General features: G+C 44.0%; 1 protein-coding gene across 1 annotated transcript in view; it reads left to right on the top strand.

The window, feature by feature from the left end:
- Positions 1-19,750, top strand: part of LOC146830893 (fibrocystin-L-like) — a 533,569-nt gene that overhangs the window by 88,815 nt on the left and 425,004 nt on the right. Inside the window, exons 17-20 of the mRNA XM_085603812.1 lie at positions 3,658-3,784; positions 4,374-4,517; positions 8,281-8,438; positions 13,346-13,459. Of these exons, the coding sequence (XP_085459938.1) occupies positions 3,658-3,784; positions 4,374-4,517; positions 8,281-8,438; positions 13,346-13,459 (543 nt within the window). The remainder of the gene's footprint in view (positions 1-3,657; positions 3,785-4,373; positions 4,518-8,280; positions 8,439-13,345; positions 13,460-19,750) is intronic.

Below are 19,750 nucleotides of genomic sequence, written 5' to 3'. Positions count from 1 at the left end.
CAAGCTTCCCAAAGGACAGAACTAAGCTTGGCTAAGGATTCTCCCTTCCTTTCTCTTTCTCTCTCAACCCCTCCCAATGCTAGTGGTATAACACAAAGGCATGTCTCCTGAGAATCGATGAGTGGCCCTTGAGATTCCCTTATCTCACAGAAATCCATAAATACTATGCTGAATGAGGGGCCCTTGAAGGATGTGCCTCTCATCCACTCTAATGCAAGGATTTTAGGGGCTTGTGTTACGCCCCTGCCTGTGGACATTGTATGCTGGCCCCTGCAGCATCATAGCGAAGTACCACCTCTAGTAGGCACTTTAGGAGAAAGTCTCTTCTAGGTCTGTGAGGTCCCTTCCCTTCAAAGCAGTCAGTTCCCAGAGGCTACCACTGACGTGACCTGAAGCTGCAATAACAGGAGGGAAGTGAAGGTCAGGAACCACTTTGCTCAATAGAAGCTTTGAGCAGAGTCTAGTGGCTTCTTTTTCCATGAAGGGAGTCAGTGGACAATAACATATGTCCCAACCAGCTTTAGGGAAGAAGTTGAAGTCAAGAGCACTGACTGGTTGTTTAGAAGGCAGTAAATGAATGTCCTTATAAAAGTTACTGGTGCTGCATATGAAGTATAAATCCCTGATGACAATCATTTGCATTTATCATGATTTGTTAAATTCTGTGAAAACTACTTTTGCACCCATTTCTTAACTGTAGTTAGTAAACAACAGCTTTGCATTGTATGCTAGAGATGGCTACCAGAGGCCAAAGACAGACCGTGCTGATGTGGTGCATGACCGTGCCAGCACTGCGACAACTGTATGAATCTGTTGTCTTGTTATATGCATGATAGTGGGAGCAATTAATTTCATCTTTTCTGTTTCCATATGTTATTTGGAAAGGTTATGTGTAAATGTTGGATATAGAGTGTTGTGCAACACTTGATAGGTCCAAACTACGGGTTATTATAGGTATGTTGGATGCAAGTGGTAAGGGCCAGCCATAAAATTCTTATCGTGGGTTCACATTTTGGGTGATGAAGATCGTAATGGGGAAAATACCTATTCCTCAAAAACAGAGTTCCTTCATACATTTGTGGGCTGTTCAGAGATGTCCCCTTTGGTTGGTTTCCAGTAGGAAAGAGGCAGGTAGGAAGGCGCACATTGTTTGTATTCGCATGCACCACAGCCGTCTGTGATATAGGTTCTTGCATTTTTTGAAACTCCATTACAAGATGGCCACCATGTATGCATGCAAATACACAACTGCCATCATGTAATGTAGTTTCTTGTTTTCTGGCGTTCTCTTACAAGATGTTTAGAGGCAGTAATTGGGTTACAGAGCAATAGAGGGTTTACCACATTGGGTCTATTTAAAGCCCCATGTAACCTTCAATGAAAATCCAAGCTTTCAAGACAGTCCATACAGACAATGGAAACTTTTAAATATTCCAACAATCAATGGCTGAATTGAGCTTCCCAAAAAAGCATACTCTTCAGAACTGTAAGTGCATATTTATGTAAATTGGCAACATGGGGTCTACAAAACACAGATGTAGGTGAGACCTAAATAGTACTATTTCACAAAGGTGCCTGCCACTGGTGCATTTGCAAATGCTTTTGCAAAACTGATGAGTGGTCATCATTGGCTGTGGGGACTTGAGCTGTCTAAATAAGAAACCTGCTTTCCCAGTAATACCCAGTAGCAGGGACACAGACCACAAGTCACCAGACCTGGCCGAAGGCCCTGACACGATGCATATAATTCTTAGCAGATGGGGTGGATCCATAGCAAAATGTTTGAACTGATATTTGAGGTAACTCTTGTCATAAGATTTCCTGTATTCATGATATAGGGGGGTGCCAATAACAAAATTCTGACCCTTGTTTACCGGAGGGAATTTTTAGAGGTACTCATGGCTGTGTCAGAAGCATCCATGGTACATTTCTGGCACTGCCATATTGAATGTACTCCTTGGCATAAGGGGCACACCCATAAAAAAAGCTGACCTTGGTATAGTGGAAGCAATTTCTGACTTAAGACATTTGGAAAAAAAAACGAGGTCTACTCCTAGAAAAGGCCAAGCTTCCCTGGTGCACCATGAAAGTACTGGATCATTTCATGAATGCCCATAAGGGTCTGCGGTGTTTTGGCAAATTTGATCCCAAAAGTTACAAAATAAATTCAAGGGAGACGTGTATTCTATCTTAAATCATCTACAAGAAATCTGTTAACTTGTTTTGCTTTGATGGAATTTGGGGGCAGTATCACACCCAGCCACTTACATAGATCTTTTTCCGCATATCATGGGCATGAGGTTAGCTCTCACCCATTTCTGGAAATGCTTGTCCTGCCCCTTTGCTGGGTGCAAGACTGGCTTTAGCGCGGTCCAACTGGTGCATCTGCACCTGGCATTGACACTGGTGTGGGGCGCTGTGTTTAAAAATAATTTTTGGTTTAAAAGCACATGAATTCCTTGTGCAACAGGTAGTTTTCAGGCAGCAATAAAAATATCAAGATAACTCTGGTGATTTGTGTTCCTACTAGTGAGAGTTGAGAATTTTGTCTAATTGCAGTTTTGGCTCATCGTAAAGTAGCACGGAGGGCTAATGTCCCTGCTTCAATGAACGTGTACCCTGAGGATCACAGAACTGTGATCAAATCTCTTCTCTTCCAAAGACACTTTCAGAACTAATACTTTCATTCTCAGGCCCCTCTTGGAAGTTCGCTCTTCATTGTAAATTTGTATTTTTTCCTGTACATTCATCACCCCTGCGTGCTGTGTTGGATTTTGTGTTTATGTACCCTTCATTTTTAGTCTTCTGTTTTTCTTTGTAATGTTCTATTTTGTACCACTTTTCTCTTGTAATGTAACTAGCTCTATTGTACAGCGCTCTGACACCTTCGGGTAATGTCCGCACTTTATAAAATTGCACTAAATAAATAAATAAAATAAAACTGAGTGACCATGTGCTATGAATAGCACTATAAAAAAAATGAAATGTGCGTCAGAGAGAGACTATAATGAGATGAGGTGCATTGTTGGAGAGTGTTAGTGAGGGAATTTATTGAGAAGGTGGATATGGGGGAAAGCGTCGAAAAAGACTGTTGTAACGGCCGCCACCAGTGCTTGAGCCGGCCCTTGCTAGGAGACTTAGCTCCCCCTGAAGTTCCGGTCTAGTTGAACCCCTGCTTTTTGTGTGTTTTTGTGGGCAAGAGGGGTTTTGAAAAGAAGGGATAGACTAAATTAAAGATCTGGATAATGTGCCAGGGGGGCAAAATAATTTTACATATTCATAGCTAATATCAGGAGGCTGAGACTGTAGCCATAAATCAGCAGAAGAAATGCATGCCGGGAAGGCCATGGTGAAAAGCTTCAGGGACATAAAATGCTGAGACACGTGTTCCAAAATAAGGACTGAAACACAGAGAGGTGAACGGAGCTGTGTTTGTAGCAGGTGCAGCGCCAACCAATAGCCGGCCAATGCAGTGTGAACATTTTCAGAAACGCAGAGAAAGAGACAAGAGAGAAATATTTAAAAGACCTGAAGAAGCGAAGGCGGGGAAATAATGGGGACGGGAAACAGAATAAATCTTCTTTAACCCTGAAGGAGATAAACCAAAGTGGGACGATGAGAACCTATCGATAACTTCTGTTTATCTTTGTGGTTTAGGTCATCACCCTGAGGAACTGGACGGAATCCAACACCACCACTGCCGAAGTTCAGACGATCACAGTCGCGTGCGGAGGCTCCTGCTCCTCGCTCTCCTTCGCACTTGTCTACAATATGGAACAAACGGGTCTGTCCTTCAAGCGAATCTTTGCAATTAGCAACGTTGATGCTAAATTAATAATAATAATAACAAGGTTATTGTGTAATTTCCTTAAAAATGTGCATAATGTTGACGCAACAATGCCCAGTGCAGACTGCATCTGCTGATCACACTTTCTAAGCGCTGGTCTTGTGTGATGAGCCCGGAAGTGTTTTGTAAAGCTGTCTGTGCTAACGCCCATTCCTTTGGATGTCTGGGTGGCTAGAGCTGTTCTCCCAGATGTCAGTGGTCCAGAGAACGGTGGGAGGGGGATATCAAAGCACTTGAGATATGTGATTCAGATTGTTTTCGAAGTCTGCCAAACTCCTTCCGTTTACAACCGTAGAAATGTAAAAATGCAGCCAAATACGGCCTTGATGTGATTGATCCAAAACCAGGGAAGTATGGATTAGAAGTTGCTGGAAATATCGGGGGATGTTTGCCACGTGGAGGAAGAAACTTCTTAGAGCACAGATCGTGTTATTTTTCTAGTTGTGTTATTTGAAGACCAATTTGGTTATGTAGGATTATTAATTATTGTCTACAATTCATCTAATGTTGCATCTGTGCCCTGCAGCTCCCCTGTCAGCCGATGCTTCAAGTCTTCAAGTGCAGTCTGCTTTGAATGCCCTGTGGTCAATAAAACCCGATACAGTAAAAGTCACGAGGGATGATGACAGCGAAGGGCACAACTACACCGTGACGTTCAACTCACAGCGAGGTATGCCACAGACAGCATGCTCACAGGTTCACATGGCTGCGGAGGGGCCTTCAAAGGTGCCTGGAGCCCTCATTCTGCTCCTGCATCACAGAGTAATCTGCTTATGTGGACTCATTATCAGTAAAAGTCCTGTTAGAGGTATGGGGCGTCCTGCATGCCTCCTCTGCTCATCCACTCGCAGTGTTGTTGGGTCCATGGTGCGTTATGCAGCTGCATTGCATTGAACTTTTCAGAGCTTCCTTCATATGATGTAGGGATTTTGTACTTTTGCTTGTGACCGTATGGAATCAATGGGCCAGCTTCTACAGGGTGCATTGATTCCTTTTTGTTAGTCCCCCTGCAGCCCCTTCTCTGATGTGTGTGTGTCTAATGTATTTCCTTTTTTTTGTGTTAATCTTCCAAGTGGTTGCCCTGTACCTTAGCAAATGAGGTTTGCAAGGGATATATTCGATCCTGGTTAATTATCGTCCAAATATATCGCAATTTTTGGGTTAATCCTTGCATACTGTAAATTGCATGTCCATTCTAGGATATGCATAACATATTTTAAAACAGGTGTTATATTTGTTTGTAAACGGCCTTTGTTTTTCAACCGCCTGTTGAGGATTTGTCAGCCATGTGATCTTGTCTACAGTCATTTTCTGCGATCACCTTTTTCTTCAGTGAAATAGTTGCCTGTGAGTGTTGTGAATAAAGCTCGCATCCAAGAGGTTTGACGCGTAGATTTATTGTACAAAACTGCACCACATGGAAACACGTCCGCGAACAGCTCTCACCAGGTTCGCAACTGTCTTCCAAGAACTCTCCCCGGCACGGACCCAGACTCTAGAACATCTATAGTCAGGGTCCGTGCCCAAACAAGTTGATATTTGAAAACACTCCGCACTTGCGCTGCGCGCTACGATAAACACAACAGTGAGGTTGTTATGTAATATTTATGTGACCCTCACTCTGCACACGAGCAATGGGAAGCAGTACCCCAGTGAGCTCTGGTGGAAGACATGGCTGTGCCTTTGGCTAGGTCCTGAGCCCATCCACCCTGTGGACATAGACCTCTGTGCATGGCCACGTGCAGCTGCCCCATTCTGCATCTTCAAACTACAAAATCACAAGTCCACAGAACCAATGGGCTTCTTCTTTAGAAGTCTGAAGTGGGAACTGGGCACATGGTGTGGCTTTGGAAGACACTCTTTGCCTAGCGTGCAATCCTACAGATCCTTGATCAGTGTTGATCCCATGAGAGATCCTAACAGTGATGTCACCAGTGTTGTCAATTCATTTGTCATCACTGATGTCATGTGAGTGCATGAGCAGCACAAGGTGGTGACGTGAGATATGGTTAATGCAAATACTATAACTAGAGAATTTCAGTGTTTTATAGGTATGACAGTGTCACCTTAACATCACAATAACTGTATTTAAGTGAATTTCTGGCGTTTAAATATATTGAAACTATTATTTAACCTTATGTTTTCACAGTGATATTTATAAATGCTGCACCCCATACAATCCTACTGTGTCTTGTATGACCTTCAGCTGTGTGCAGCAGTCCCTTTCTGCATAACCTGACCTGACCAAAAACACATGTGTACGACCTTTGGGGTTGAGTGTGGAGTCTGGACGTTCACCATGCACATCACGCTCAGTACACAAGTGCTGTTCAAGGGCTGGCCCTTTGCCCAGGCCCCATACCACCAGAACGTCTGTGCGGCCTTGTGACAGTGTATAGTGATGCCTGGGTGAGCGGTGTGTCCTACAGACAAATCCTGTACCAACTTCTGTGCCACTCAAATCAGCAGTGCATGGCCTTTATCTCTTCGCAGTGGGTTGTGGGTCACATCCCAGTGAAACAGCTAATCACAGCCTTTGGCTTTCAGAGTGAACCCTGAACGCAGCCATACCCTAGGCTCCATCTGACCAAACCCAGTTGTGCATGGCCTACGGTCTTGCATAGTGTGCCTACGCGTAAGGTCTGGAGTATGGTCACACTGTGCCTACCTTGGGTCCTACCCAAACTAGCTGTGCCCTGCACCCAACCCATGAGCCACACTCCTAACTGCACTGAGCCTTTGGTTGTGAATGCACTGTGGATTTGCTTTTAATTTCTTATCAAGATTCTTAAAATCCTGGACCAGATTCCAGGATCGGAACACTTGCATTCACTCCAGGTATTGATTCCAGGATCTGTATTGTAATCTGGAATGGATATAGGGAGCTAGATTTAATGATGCCGGCTCAAACATGCTGATTTGAATTGAAGGTCTTGGCCCGAAATCACAGATTTAGACCTGTGAATCCATAACGGTAGATGTACAAATTCCATGACATAAATTGTATATTTTTCAATTTTAGGGGCAATACATGACCATTTGGAACCAACATCATTTTCTCTGTGGCCAGCTAATGCTCCCCTTCTTCATAATGTGTGATCTTCCCTAGGGTCATCGGATATTCCTCCTGCCCCCATATGTGTGTCCTTTTCCAGGATGCAAGATCTAATGCTTCACACTTGTGTTTGCTTACGTAATGTCAATCAGATCATTAGATCATGAGATCCTCGTCAGATGTGTAAATCCACCTTTAAGCACAGAAAAAAGCCATGCTTCATAAATGGGTAAAGAAAAAGCATAGCTGAACAAATTACAATGTATCTACAAAGGCAAACAGTGCCAATGGTGTGCTTTATTTATTGTTTGTCCCACTTTGAAGAGTGTAAATCATGTGTTGGTAAACAGATTGGAAGCTCTAGTATTTTAAGCCCTGCTGAATGAAAGTAAACATATCAAAAGAGTTAGCTTAAAGGTGACAAATATTCCCAGCACCACTTTATATTTGAGGCCGCGCATACAGTGCTGCAAGGGTTGATTAAGAGTCAGCATGGTGAAAACAGATTGCCCAAAGGGTTCAAGAGGTTTATTAGCTAGAATGAGGACTACGCTTGCATTGTCATTTAGATATATTTGTGGAGGCTACGGAAGACATTCCCCTCAGTTTCTGATGAGGAGTGAGTCCACGTTTGTCTTTATGGTGGCACCAGATTATGAGTTTAAATAATTGTGAGTGCCACAGGAAACACATTTGGGATAGTACTCCTGGTGTACTTGAGTGTGCAGAGTGCATGACAAGTTCAGCCCACACATAGAAGCAGAGAAGCCGAATGGATAAGTGTTGATTGAGGCATGTATGAAAGAGCGGGTAAACCACAACCATTTTTCAAGACTTGTTTGAGGGATGCTTTTTGCCTGGATGTGGCTCTTGCATGGGCTGATGAAGTTGTGTCACGGGTTTCTGTGGATGCTTTCTTTGGCGTGGTCCATGTGTTGTCTGGTTGAGACTGTAATGGAGCTGGGGTGGCTATGAGATGCGAATAGTGAAAAAGCACAACAATACTGAAATATGTGACCTCTGGGCGAAGTGTGCCCTTGACTGGAGAAGAAGGATGCTAAATTCAATGCTGATGGCCATGGTTGGCTAAAGGGAGAAGTTATCAGTAGATGATGGAAGACAGATAGGCTTCAGACAAACGCGCCTAGCCTTGCTCAGACTGTGCAGCTTTATAAAGCGCCCTGTGGTGCTTATCTCTACCCTTTTCTTTCCATCAGTGATAGGGTGAAATACTCAACTCTGCTTCTCAGTGTCTGTGCATTGAAACATAGTATTCCCCTATAGGTTGTATTATTGTATCCTACTTCAAATATCATTCGGTTACTAGAAGTGACAATCTTAATGAATTGTTTTTTGACCTATTTAACTTTCTTCCCAGGTGATTTTGAATTACTCCAATACGAGGTTCCTATGGGAATAAATATCACCATTGACATTGTTGAGCAAACAAAGGGAATCCCCAGCATGCAGCACTTCACCTTGATGTGGGATGGCATAAGCTCTCAACCTATAGCAGCGCAGGCGTCGGCAGCCGAGGTTAGTGCTCTGCATGGACTGCACTTTTTAATGATGGTTACAATTCATGTACCTACTTTAGAAGAGGGGGCAACATAAGCGGATTTGCAATGCGTTAATTATTTATTATATTTGTGTTCATTAATTGTACCACTCCATTTAAACATGTTTTCCCTTTAATGACCCCTGTGACACGCAAGATTTTGATTTTTTTTTTGTTGCAAAACTTGCATAATGTTCAGTTATTGCTTATATGCTAAACCCACCCCGGACTGGCGAGTATTTCTCCCGGGTCTATGTCCGTTTTACTTTTAATAATAATAATATCAGCATTTATAAAGTGTGACAGCTACCTCAAACAGAGGTGGCCTGGCACTTAGCTGTCAAGCAGGAGAGAGGGAATTACCAGGATTCTAGCTTTAGTTAAACTTTTGAAGTTCCTTCAACTACAAAGGTGACCACATACTTTCTTTGTTGTGTAAACACCTGCAGTTTATTACTTCAGGAAAACAATGCTGGGTAATAAATCTTCATGAGAAATCAGTCATTAATGCAAACCATAAGCATTAATTACTTAGAGCATAGAACAAGCAATCCATTGTACATCAAGTCAACAGGTGGTCGTAAATAATCTGAATTTAATCATTCACTCCTTGCAGTCTCATAACCAAGATAATCCAGTGCCCTGAACCATCCGGCTGACGGCACTTTATTCAAGGGCCCATTGTTGTCAAGTCCCGCGGCTTTTAGGTTTCCCTTGCTACCGATGTCCAGTCTTTGCGGCCCTCTGGCTGTAGCTGGGCTGCAAGTGCTGTGCCTCGCTAGCACTGACCCTTTGCTGGCCCTTAGTTCTTGCTGTCGAGAGTCCCTGCTGTGAGGCTTCCCAAGGACCCTATTAGAGTGACTCTACTTCCTAGCGTACTATGTTATCCTTGGCATTCACTGGTGCTCTCTACGTCATGCTTCCAGTGTTTTCTCAATCAATGGCAGCTCTGCATTTTACTGCTGTCATTAACCCTACCACTCGAGAGCCCCCACGATGTTCAAGAGGAACATGTCTAATCATATCCAGGATAAGTGAACCTTGTCCTCTGCATAGTTGCCGGGCTGCCTAAGGTTACTGAGACTGTGCCTGATGAATTTCCAGCCCATACCTTTGCAGAACTTGCTCATTGAGATATTCAGCTTCCGCCTGGACCTCTCAATTGTCCTGTGGTCACAAGACCCCTCCATTCACATCAGACCATACACCATCGGCAGGTTGGACCAGCCTGGCGACCATGATTAGGTCCACCCTCATGGCTTCCATGAGTTGATGTCACCCCATCTTAGTGAGATCGTTACAACTCAAATGTATGAAGAATGCATCCGACTTGCCTAAAGACTGCAGGGCTCTGCATACCATCCTTCTGCCTTATCCGTATACAGGCTCAACCCTGCATTGCAATAAAGAGTTTGTTGGGTGTGAGCCCCTCATGGTCCTTGGAGAAATACATAACTGCACTCAGGCATGTTTAGGCCAATGATTTTGTTTCACCACTCAGGAAAAGCCCAATGTATGACCTGCTCGACGTCTGCATTCCCTCTACCTCCGCAACCCTTGGTGCTGCCCAACATGTTATACAATAGGGTCCACCACTTAACAATACCTTACAGCGGTCCTAGATGCTAGGGCCTGGACCACTAGGGGTGTGAGGTCAGGTCTACCAGCTCCCACAATTCTTCTGGAAAAGACACCATCTCTTGCTCTGCTCAAGGTGCCAGCTTTCGGAACCTTGTCCACTGAAAGCAAGGGAGAGCATCCGCAATTGAGTTATCACAGCCTGGAACATGCCTGGCCATAATTGCTATGTTTGTACCCAGGTGGCAGTCAACTAGATGGCATACCAGACCCAAAACCCTTGGGCACTGTGCTGTGCCTAGATTCAGCAACTGTACCACTGCATGATTATCTGACCACAGCATTCCCTGAGTATTTGCAAGCTTGTCTTTCCACAATGAGAAGTCTGCCACAACGGGAAAGTCTCCCAGCAGCTTTATATTCCTTGTCCAGTCTTTTTTATGCTATGAGTCTGGCCACCGGGCTGCACACCAAGCCATGTCCGGAATAGGCCCAAAACCGTTACTACCCACTGCACCTTTGAACATTTCTAACTGTTCTGCTGTTCTCCAGTGCTTGAGCCAAACTAATGTGCAGTTGAATGTGGTGAGGAAGGTAAGCCATTGCTGCAGCTCCCTTCTGACCCTGGTAGTTAGCCTAACCTTATGGTGTTTTTTTGCTTAGGGCCAGTGTAAGCCAGGCAAAGTGCCTGGCCACATTTTGCACATCAGGGCGAAATGTGGCAGGCACCCTGCCTGCTAACTTCAATTTACCTAGCAGCTACGGAATTAATCTGAGTGTCAGCTTTCTCTTAGCCAGTAGCCCCTCGATTAACTGCCTCAGTTCAGCCATGTTTAGGGGTGGTATCCCACAAACCCCTTCCACTGACACACCTCTATGCCCAAAAATATTAGCTTGGTCGTGGGTCCCTCGTTTTTCTCGTGTGAAAACAGTACTCCTCGTTAAGCTGCCAGAGTGATAATCTGGACCAGCAGTGAGGCACATTTCAGCGATTCAGGGTTCCCTTTAAAGAGGAAATCATTGAAGTAATGCAACCTCCAACCCACCTGGGGTCTCTCACCATGCTCCCACTCAAGTAAAGCACTGAATGCTTCAAAGTACACACAAGAGATTGTGCAGCCCATAGGGATGCACTTGTCATAGCAAAAGAGGCTATCTAGCTGGAAACCCACAAGGTGAAAACTGCTGGGGTGCAGTGGGAGGAACCCAGAAGCCAATTCAATGTCGACTTTGGCCATAAGTGCCCCTTTTCCCACTACCCTCGGCATGTCTACTGCTTCATTTAGCATTGCATAAGGTATTAAGCGTAGGTCCTGCTCCAACCCATCCTTCACTGACGCTCCCTGGTGGTAAGACAGGTGAGGTATGAACCTAAACTGACCAGCCTCTTTCTTAGGAACCACCCCAGCAGAGAGACTATGAAGTTCTCCAATGGTGGATATTTAAATGGACCTGCTACACAGTACAGTTGGAGTTCCTTTGCCGCTTTCCGTCTAGCCATCTCAATGTTTTCAATCACTGATTTCAGGTGATTACTGAGACTGTCCACCTTGGTGCCCTTGTACGGTATGAGAATGTCTTCCTTGAACCCCACCGCTAGAAGCGGTGTGTCATCCGTTGGTGATACCCGAAGAGCTATGGAAAGAGTTTCTTAACCATTATAGAGTTGTGCCCCCTTTCTTGTCCTTAGCCCCTCCCCCTTTCTGTGCCTCTCCAGGACTATTTCTTGTGGGAACTTTTTACTCAGCAACAACTTTTCTTCTCCTGCAATCAATGGCTAGATGAGTGCCCCTGCATGTGCTGCAGACGTGCCTTAATTTGCATTCACCCTTCTCAAGCTTCCAGCATGCACTGTTATGGCCCTTCCCAGCCCTATCCCTTGCTTTTGCTGCTTTGCTGATAACCTTCTTGCTTTCCCTTGCTCCTATAGTACCCAAAAAAGGGCTCTTGCATTCCCAACCCTTTGTGGGCTTCACCATATGAGTAGGGAAATCTGCCACATCTTGGTAATCCAAGTCTATAATGGGCCATGTGAGCATTCTTCCCTAAAGTGATATGATGAAGCATCACCTTGGTACATATGCCGCATTTTATGTACAAGAGGTAGAGTGATGCGGTTCACTGGGGGACCTTTTCTACCAACACACAAACTAGTGTTCTAAACGCATGCAGCCAGTAGTCTATGGACCTTTCAATTCTAGGCTTATGCCTCTCTCTCCTGTCATCCTCTTTCTTTACCTGTGCCACTAGATACAGATCCACCTGCCTAACTTCTAATAGGGAGAAGAAGTCAATGAATTCCTTGCACCATATCCTTTCCGTCACAAATCGGGGGCCAGACTAGCCAGCCCTGTCTCATGTGTGATTATAGAAGGGTTGCCCGATATTTGCCTGATGTATTTGCTAGCTGGTTTGCTGCTGGCTGCGCCCTCTACTGAGCCATCTGCCCAAGCCTTTGTAGTATCCGCCTCACCTGCACGATCTGCCTTGGGCCCGGTTGCTTGGATCTCTGTAGGTTTCTCCCCTGCCATTTTCTTCAGTTCCTTGCGCTGGGTGGTCTGCTGCTTTGTTTGCTGCATGGGTATCCCGACCTTTAATGCCTGCTGCAGCAATGTTGCCCTGTGCTTGCCCTAATATACCCTGAGTTGGTTATTGGCCAGGCTAGTAGTCTGGCATAGTCCACACATATGAGGGAAATTATGGTGGGGAAAGAGGAAAATGCCTCTGAGGATTTTTTCTGTGCAGGAAGGTGCCCCTTCCTGGACAAAACAATCCTGTCTGTAATGCAGGTACCGTTGCACCATGGAGCAAAGGCTCCTGTGTTGGCACACAGCTGCTCTGTTTGCGCCAGCACAGAGCGAGAGCAGGAATGCACCACATTTTAATAGATATGGTGCATTCCTTCTCTCCCTACTTGACACAGCTCAGCAAAGCAAGTTGTCATGCTGCGGTGTGTTCCACCAAATCTTAGTAAATCTGAACCCTGGTTCACACGATTACTATATTTGACATTACCTCCTTAAAATAACATAGCCTCAGCCATACATTCAGTGATGAGTCTTATACAGTTCTTGCAGTGCTGCAAGGTGCATGCAGCTAGTGTAACATTAGAGAGGTAGCTTACTCTTCTCCAGCAATACTGGTCTCTCAGAGGCCTTGGACTGATAGACATTTTCTAATTTATAAGTAAGTATGATTATATTTAGCATTTTTAATTCCCTGATAATGTTCTCTTGGTTCATATTGAGACAATCTGTCACATACATGTTTTTATGTCATTCTCTTACAATTCTTATAAATATTTTAGGTTCGAGCTGCAGTCGCAGGGATGGTCAGTTCTATATGCCCAGACTCGATTGTGAAGGTCACAGAAAACTTTGCAGTGAAGTGCTTTAGAGACTATGAAACAGCAACGTTCGTGGTATGTGACCCATTTGTATGTTTAGTAACGGAGAAATATATTTTTAAATATTCTATAAGCATATCTCTTTTATATGTTTTAATTTCACCACATCCTGGCAGTATTTGCATCTATATTTGTCTTTATTTATACATTTATTAACGATTATGTATAGCATATCTCTACGAAAAAAGCTCTAATGTTTGCTTTATAATTCACTAGAGAAATACAAATAAGTAGTAGAGAGCATAAACTAAAACATGGGGAACTACTAGGCAAACACTATGAGGATTCATTCAGATAAAGCCAGAGCAGGTGGATTTTGAGTAGACTCGTGCAGATTATCAGATCCGGTTGATTTCTGAGTGAGGGAGGAATGGAGTTCCAAAGGCTAGGAGCTGTGCCTAAGACTGATTGCTTTAGAGCAAAGGACTTGTTCAAGGCTGGTGTGTGTAAGAGAAGTGAGTTCTTGCTCCTGAGACTCCTCTTCCCACTTAGGATGGTAAGAAGCACAGCAAATTTAAAAGGTGTTTTGAAATGGATGGCTCTGTGAGTGAGAAACAATTTTAAATGTTATTCTAGTATTGATATGGGGCCAGTGAAACTCCTTTATGACCAAAGTGATGAGATCACATTTCCTCATCAGGGAGTGTAGGAAACCAACCTTTTCTGTGTCATTACCCCATATTTTTTGCCTTTTGCTGGACCCTACATTTTGCTGGCTTTAATACTCTGTGTGCACTTTATCCCTTATAACCAGTAGTAAAAGGTCTGTGCTATCCTGTGAACAAGGTCAAATTGACATACTCTTAATTGGTATATTTAACTTGCATATAATCCTCTAGTATATGGTACAAAATGTACCCAGGGACTGTAAGTTAAATATCACAAGTGGACTTGGACTGTAGCACGTATTGTGCCATCCACTACAGTGCTTTTAGTCCTACCCGTGTAGCCTCACTGTAGCAGTGTAGAAAAAGCAATTTATCCTGCAAAAATAAATCCTTTTGACCAGTAAAAACCTCCCTTTTAAATATTTTATAAGTCACCACTATTTAGACTTTGTGGCCCACGAGGCAGGTTGCATAGTATTTAAAAGTAGGACATGTAGAAATGTAATGTTCATATGTTCTTACAGTGATGGGCACCTACAAGCTATTTTTCACTGTGGTAGGCCTAGCTGTCCTATGTAGAAGACCAGGGTCTAGATTAAAAATCCTGATACTGTATCTCGCAAAAAGGGCTAGCCAGAACAAAAATGAAACCACTGCTTTTAATAGTTATTAAAAATCCAATTCAATGTGAGAAATAACTTTTTGAAAGTTACCTTTTCCCTGCCTGAAATTCCTGGACGCTAAATTTTCATTTTCTCACCCACTTCTGTCAGCCAGTAATTAGCATTTGAATAGTTGAGAAAAAGATTTGAAATGCTTCCAAGGACCAAACAACAGGCTGACTTGAATGGGCAGAAATTACTACTTTGATGCTAACATAATATGCAGGGTGTGGTTGTATGCATCCTTTTTCACCTTACAGCATCAATCCCTCCTTGAATGTAAAATCCTGCTTGCAGCATTTTTACATATAATCGGTAGGCACACTTGAAAGGAAGGGGAGCAGAATGACACAACATTATTGTGTATCCACTATCTGGTTGCTGGAAAGCCCTGCTTTGTACCAGCAGATGTCTGTTTTTGGGTTTATTAGGGTATCATGGCTGCTTAAAACTAAATGTTTGCTTAGATGTGTCAGACCACTAGGATCACTATAGTGCACTCTCAATACACACCCCAGCCCTCAGAGTCCCAATTTTGTGTGTCCTAAGACTTGCCATCTTGAAAAAACCCAAAGTGGGTATGGTTGGCACCTGGAACTTTTACCTCATTGATTAGGGCATGCCCAGGAGTCGACTCCACCCACTAGCTCATATCATTCATAATTGTGGCATCTCCAGGAACCCACTTCAGAACCCTCAAGGACCTGAGGAAGATCAGAAGAAGGCAGAGCCGATTGTCTGTGACCTGAGAAGAGCAATGAAGGGCTAGACCTGTGTTAACTTGTACCAAGGCCAAATACGTGGGCCCCAAAGGTCATAAAGGTGGCCACCTGTAAAGCTATAGCAAGCTAAAAAAAGGACTTTTCCTGCAGCTACCCAGCCTACCATTGGCAATTGGTCCTGGCCTGGACCCTGCTGTTTGGCCTTTGCCTACCACCCTGTGAGTCTCTAAATGCCTTTCCTGAGGTCCTGAGGGGCTTTTGACATGTACTCTTCCGGTATATTGGGACTCAGGGCACTAAAATCAGAAAGTAAAATCTTTAACCAGGACAAACCTGGTTGAAGTATTCTATCTCCACTCCATCACAGTCAGCAATAAACTGCTCCTAGGTCCTGGCTTACCTTGACTCTCACTTTATGCTTCTTCACTCTATTCCTACTTAAACATTTTAAAATGCTTATCTCTGGTTCCCTTTATTGGATCTCTTTCATTTTGGTGTCATTATGTTTATTACATTGTACTCCTCCATTTCTCTAATTGGGTTTGGGGTTTTTATTGTTTTGCATTTCAACTCGATTACTGTTTGTTAAGCCTGTCTACTCTCTGCCATAGCTATCATGGGTTTAAGCTCAGGTTAGTGAGTTTAGGGATTCACTCTAATTAGGATTGTGGGTATTGAAAGTAAATGAAACCTGTCTGCTCTTTGCCATAGCTGTTACGGGGTTGAACGCAGGTTCATTTAGGACCTTCAAGGGTTGTGAATATTCCTTGAGGTGGGTAGTCACTCACCACAATTAATAATCCATATTCTTACAAGGAGTTCATTCACATATAGATTGGAGGGTTAGGTGATGTTTTGTTTTCTTCATCGCATGAAGAATAATATTTATGGAATGGGCCAGGTTGGTATGTGGGTTTATAGTCCAGGTGCTGTCAATGGTGAATCCCAAAGATATTACAGAAGATAAGACGATGGAAAGAATGTTGTCCAAGAACAGTTTATTTAGTAGGGCTTTGTCAAGTTTGTTTTTGTTTCTCAGTGTGAAGTGTCATGAGGGATGAAGAGAAGTTTCAAGGAGCGAGTATGAGGCAGTTGTTTGACATCCAATCTTGAAATTAGAGAGTAAGGCCCTCAATGTGAGGATGTCCTTTGGGCATGATCTCTTCAAATATAGCTAAGTATCACTACTGTTTTGTGTAGTTCAATATACTCAAATACAAGATCGGAAAGGAGCTAAAGATAGTAGTTGAATACAAGAGATGATAATATTGATCCTTGGCTACACCAAAGGTCATGCTAGATGGGGAGGAGCAGGTGTTGGCAATTTTCACCCTGTGACTTTGATTGAGATGGTAAGATGAGAATAAATTTAGGATTTAGTAATAAAGCCCTAATCTGTGTTCAAGTGAATTTAGCAGTTTATCATGATCTGTGATGTCAAAAGCCCCTGAACGTTCTAGCAGAAACAAGAGGAAGGGGTTACTCTCGTCCATGGTATGGTAGGTATCATCCTTGATCTTCAGAGTCGCCATCACTGTGCTGACGCCAGACAATTGTTTTAATTGATGCAACTGGTCATTTGTAGTGAGGCACAGTGTTCCATTGTTTTGCCATACCAGAGTAGGTTTTGATTAACCACTCGCACAGTAGGGGGCCCCTGGAATAAATAGCAGGCAGAGGGAGCAGGGGGAATGAAACTGCTAACAATACAGTGAAGAACAACTCCTCTGCCCAAAAATTACTTTATCTGGTGCTAATATGTCTCTGTTAAGGAAAAAGGATTTGATTTTTCTATAGTTTGAGAGGGTTGATTGAATTTAATATTTAGTATGGGAGTAATTTCACCATTATACATCAACATGTGCCAGTGCATGGATCCATTTATAACACTGCATTTAATTTCATATCAAGGTTGTTGCATGAGCAGCAGCACAGCTTTTCTGCTCTTTTAGTTTTGAACTTGCTATGCCTCCACGGATCTCGATTTAGCACCAAATTGAGATACACTTTGCTGCATGGAGTACGCTCCTCTCGGTCTCAAGAGTTATGATTCTTAAGATAAATATTTTTGGGGGGATGTTACTTTGCTGTGATTCAGGATATGTATGGGAAATTTTATTTTGAGCCCTGGTGAAGTTGAAGGCATAACGCTGGTGTGACAAATCACTTGTTGGCTAGAGGCTTGAAGGCAATAATTAAAAGACACAAGATTGGACATTTTTGTTGTGGACTTTTATTTACAGTGTGTTCAAACATGTTTTCAGTTTTCAGAGTTATTTTTTTATAATCCCTTTTGCATTGTGGTAAATACAAGTGCAGATTGTTAGTGGGTGAAAACATTAAAGCATTTAGGGTGTAGAGCTGGGTGGAATTGGGCAAGTATGCCCGTCTGTTGCTGTCACAATGCCCACTGGCCAGTTAATACACACATCACAAGTGTAGAGATGAATTAAGGTATAGCAAAACCTGCCCCCTCACTGAGGGCTCCTTGTCTCAGAACATTTGGTATGGCCAAGGAAGAGTCAATCCAATGCTCGACATAGTCTACATTCTACTGACAGCACATAGTAACTATCTTGCCATTAGAATATTGAGAGTTCGCTTAAATGTGAGACTGTGCATGACATGTGGTTGTCATTGCCCATCCGGACTAGCCTCATGTATGCTCCAGCTTGTTTGACTGGGAGATTTGAGGGAGACACATGTCAGCCCTAGCATGATATGTGAATGATTCTGCATAGTGTAAAGTTGCCCAAAAGTAGGATAATTCCGAATTATTATATATTATAGGACCTAGGTATAAAAGCTTTTTGTAAGTGTTTCTTGGGCTTTTGTAAAATATAGAGTTATTCCATATGGCTGATGACTTTGAGCAGAGATGTGTGCCTTCCTATTGTGTTGATTGGTGCACTCAGTGAGGCATTGGGCTGAGTATATATTTCAAGGCCGCTACATTTGAGCTGATGCTGCCAGTGGCGGCTGGTGACATTTGGAAGTGGTAGGTCATGGCACGATGCTGAAAATCTTCCAGATGCTGCCCTCCGTCCAGTGCCTGTCTACTCTCGAGATCATGAGGGTGACGGTGTGTTGACTCTGTGTTCCTAGAGAGAGCAGCCGAACAGCGAATACAATGCAATTAAATTTGAATAGGAGGGAAAGGTAAAGAAGGTGGTTGACTTCCTACAAAAGCCAAAGCGAACCTAATCATTCCCCGAGCTGCTCTCATGCTATTTTTAGCATGAGAGAAGTACCAGGATTGGTTGGGGCAGGCTAACTCACTGCTCCTTTTGAGGCTAGGGGCCAGTTCCTGCAAAGCCTGGCTGTTTAACACCCCTGGGATTGGTGCAGTCTGAAGTGCACATGTTGGGATGGCCATCACAAAATAGCCGGCCAATCCAACATGAGCACTCCACACTGACTCGCTGATGCCTGGCAAGTGATCCTGCTGCTGCCGTCAATTAGCATGAATCAGCCCCGTCCCATCCTTCACAATCACACTAGAACAGCACAGACCTGCGGCACCGTTTCAATAAAATGGTAATGAACAATTTACTAATTTACATGTCCCTGCTGCACTTGCAGCAGGCAGGGCGAGGCTCTTGTAGGAGGAACAGCCACTGAATGTTGCACTTCCTGTAGGTGACTAGTACATTCTAGTTTTCTCCCAAGCTGCTTTGGCCATTCATTCTGCTGGGTTTGAAAGCAGCACTACCTCCCGGCTCTGGCTCAATATAAATTCCATGGAGTTCCTGTATCTAGTCATCTTCTGATGTCCGTGAAAACTGGAGGGTGAGGAAACCCCAGAGATTATTGAAGAACATCCACTAGCTGTCAGATTACAGCAGGACTGCTGCAGGGCACTCTAGTGACGAGGGTCAAGGGGCACTAGGACCCAGGACCCGAATGCTGGGAGGGACAGGAACCGGACACCACTTCCGGTCAGGGAGTGGGGGGGGGCATTCCTGGACAGCGAGGGCACGAGGAAGGACGTGCATGTAAGCGCAGCAGCGAGACACAAGAATAAAGAATATATTGGAAGAACGCTTACCTGTCTCTGCCTGACTCTGTGGACACGACAACTGGCAATGAAGGTGGTGAATCCTGATCTCACCAAAAGCGCGTGCCCTGCCGCCAACGTCCAAATGGAGCCAGGAGCCCACCCTGGTCTGCCGAACACCAAGAAGTGGAATTGCGACGTCAGGAGTTCACTTGACTACAAAAGACGAAACCAGAAGCGAAATCGGGAGCCCACCCCGATCGCGACCCAAGCGGAGCCAGGAGCCCACCCTGTTCCACGTACAAGTGCCTGTAGTG

Source organism: Triturus cristatus, chromosome 5_1 (assembly GCF_964204655.1).
Source record: "Triturus cristatus chromosome 5_1, aTriCri1.1, whole genome shotgun sequence".
Classification (NCBI taxonomy): domain Eukaryota; kingdom Metazoa; phylum Chordata; class Amphibia; order Caudata; family Salamandridae; genus Triturus; species Triturus cristatus.
Note: the sequence above shows the minus strand (reverse complement) of the source record. Positions and strands in the feature narration are given on the sequence as shown.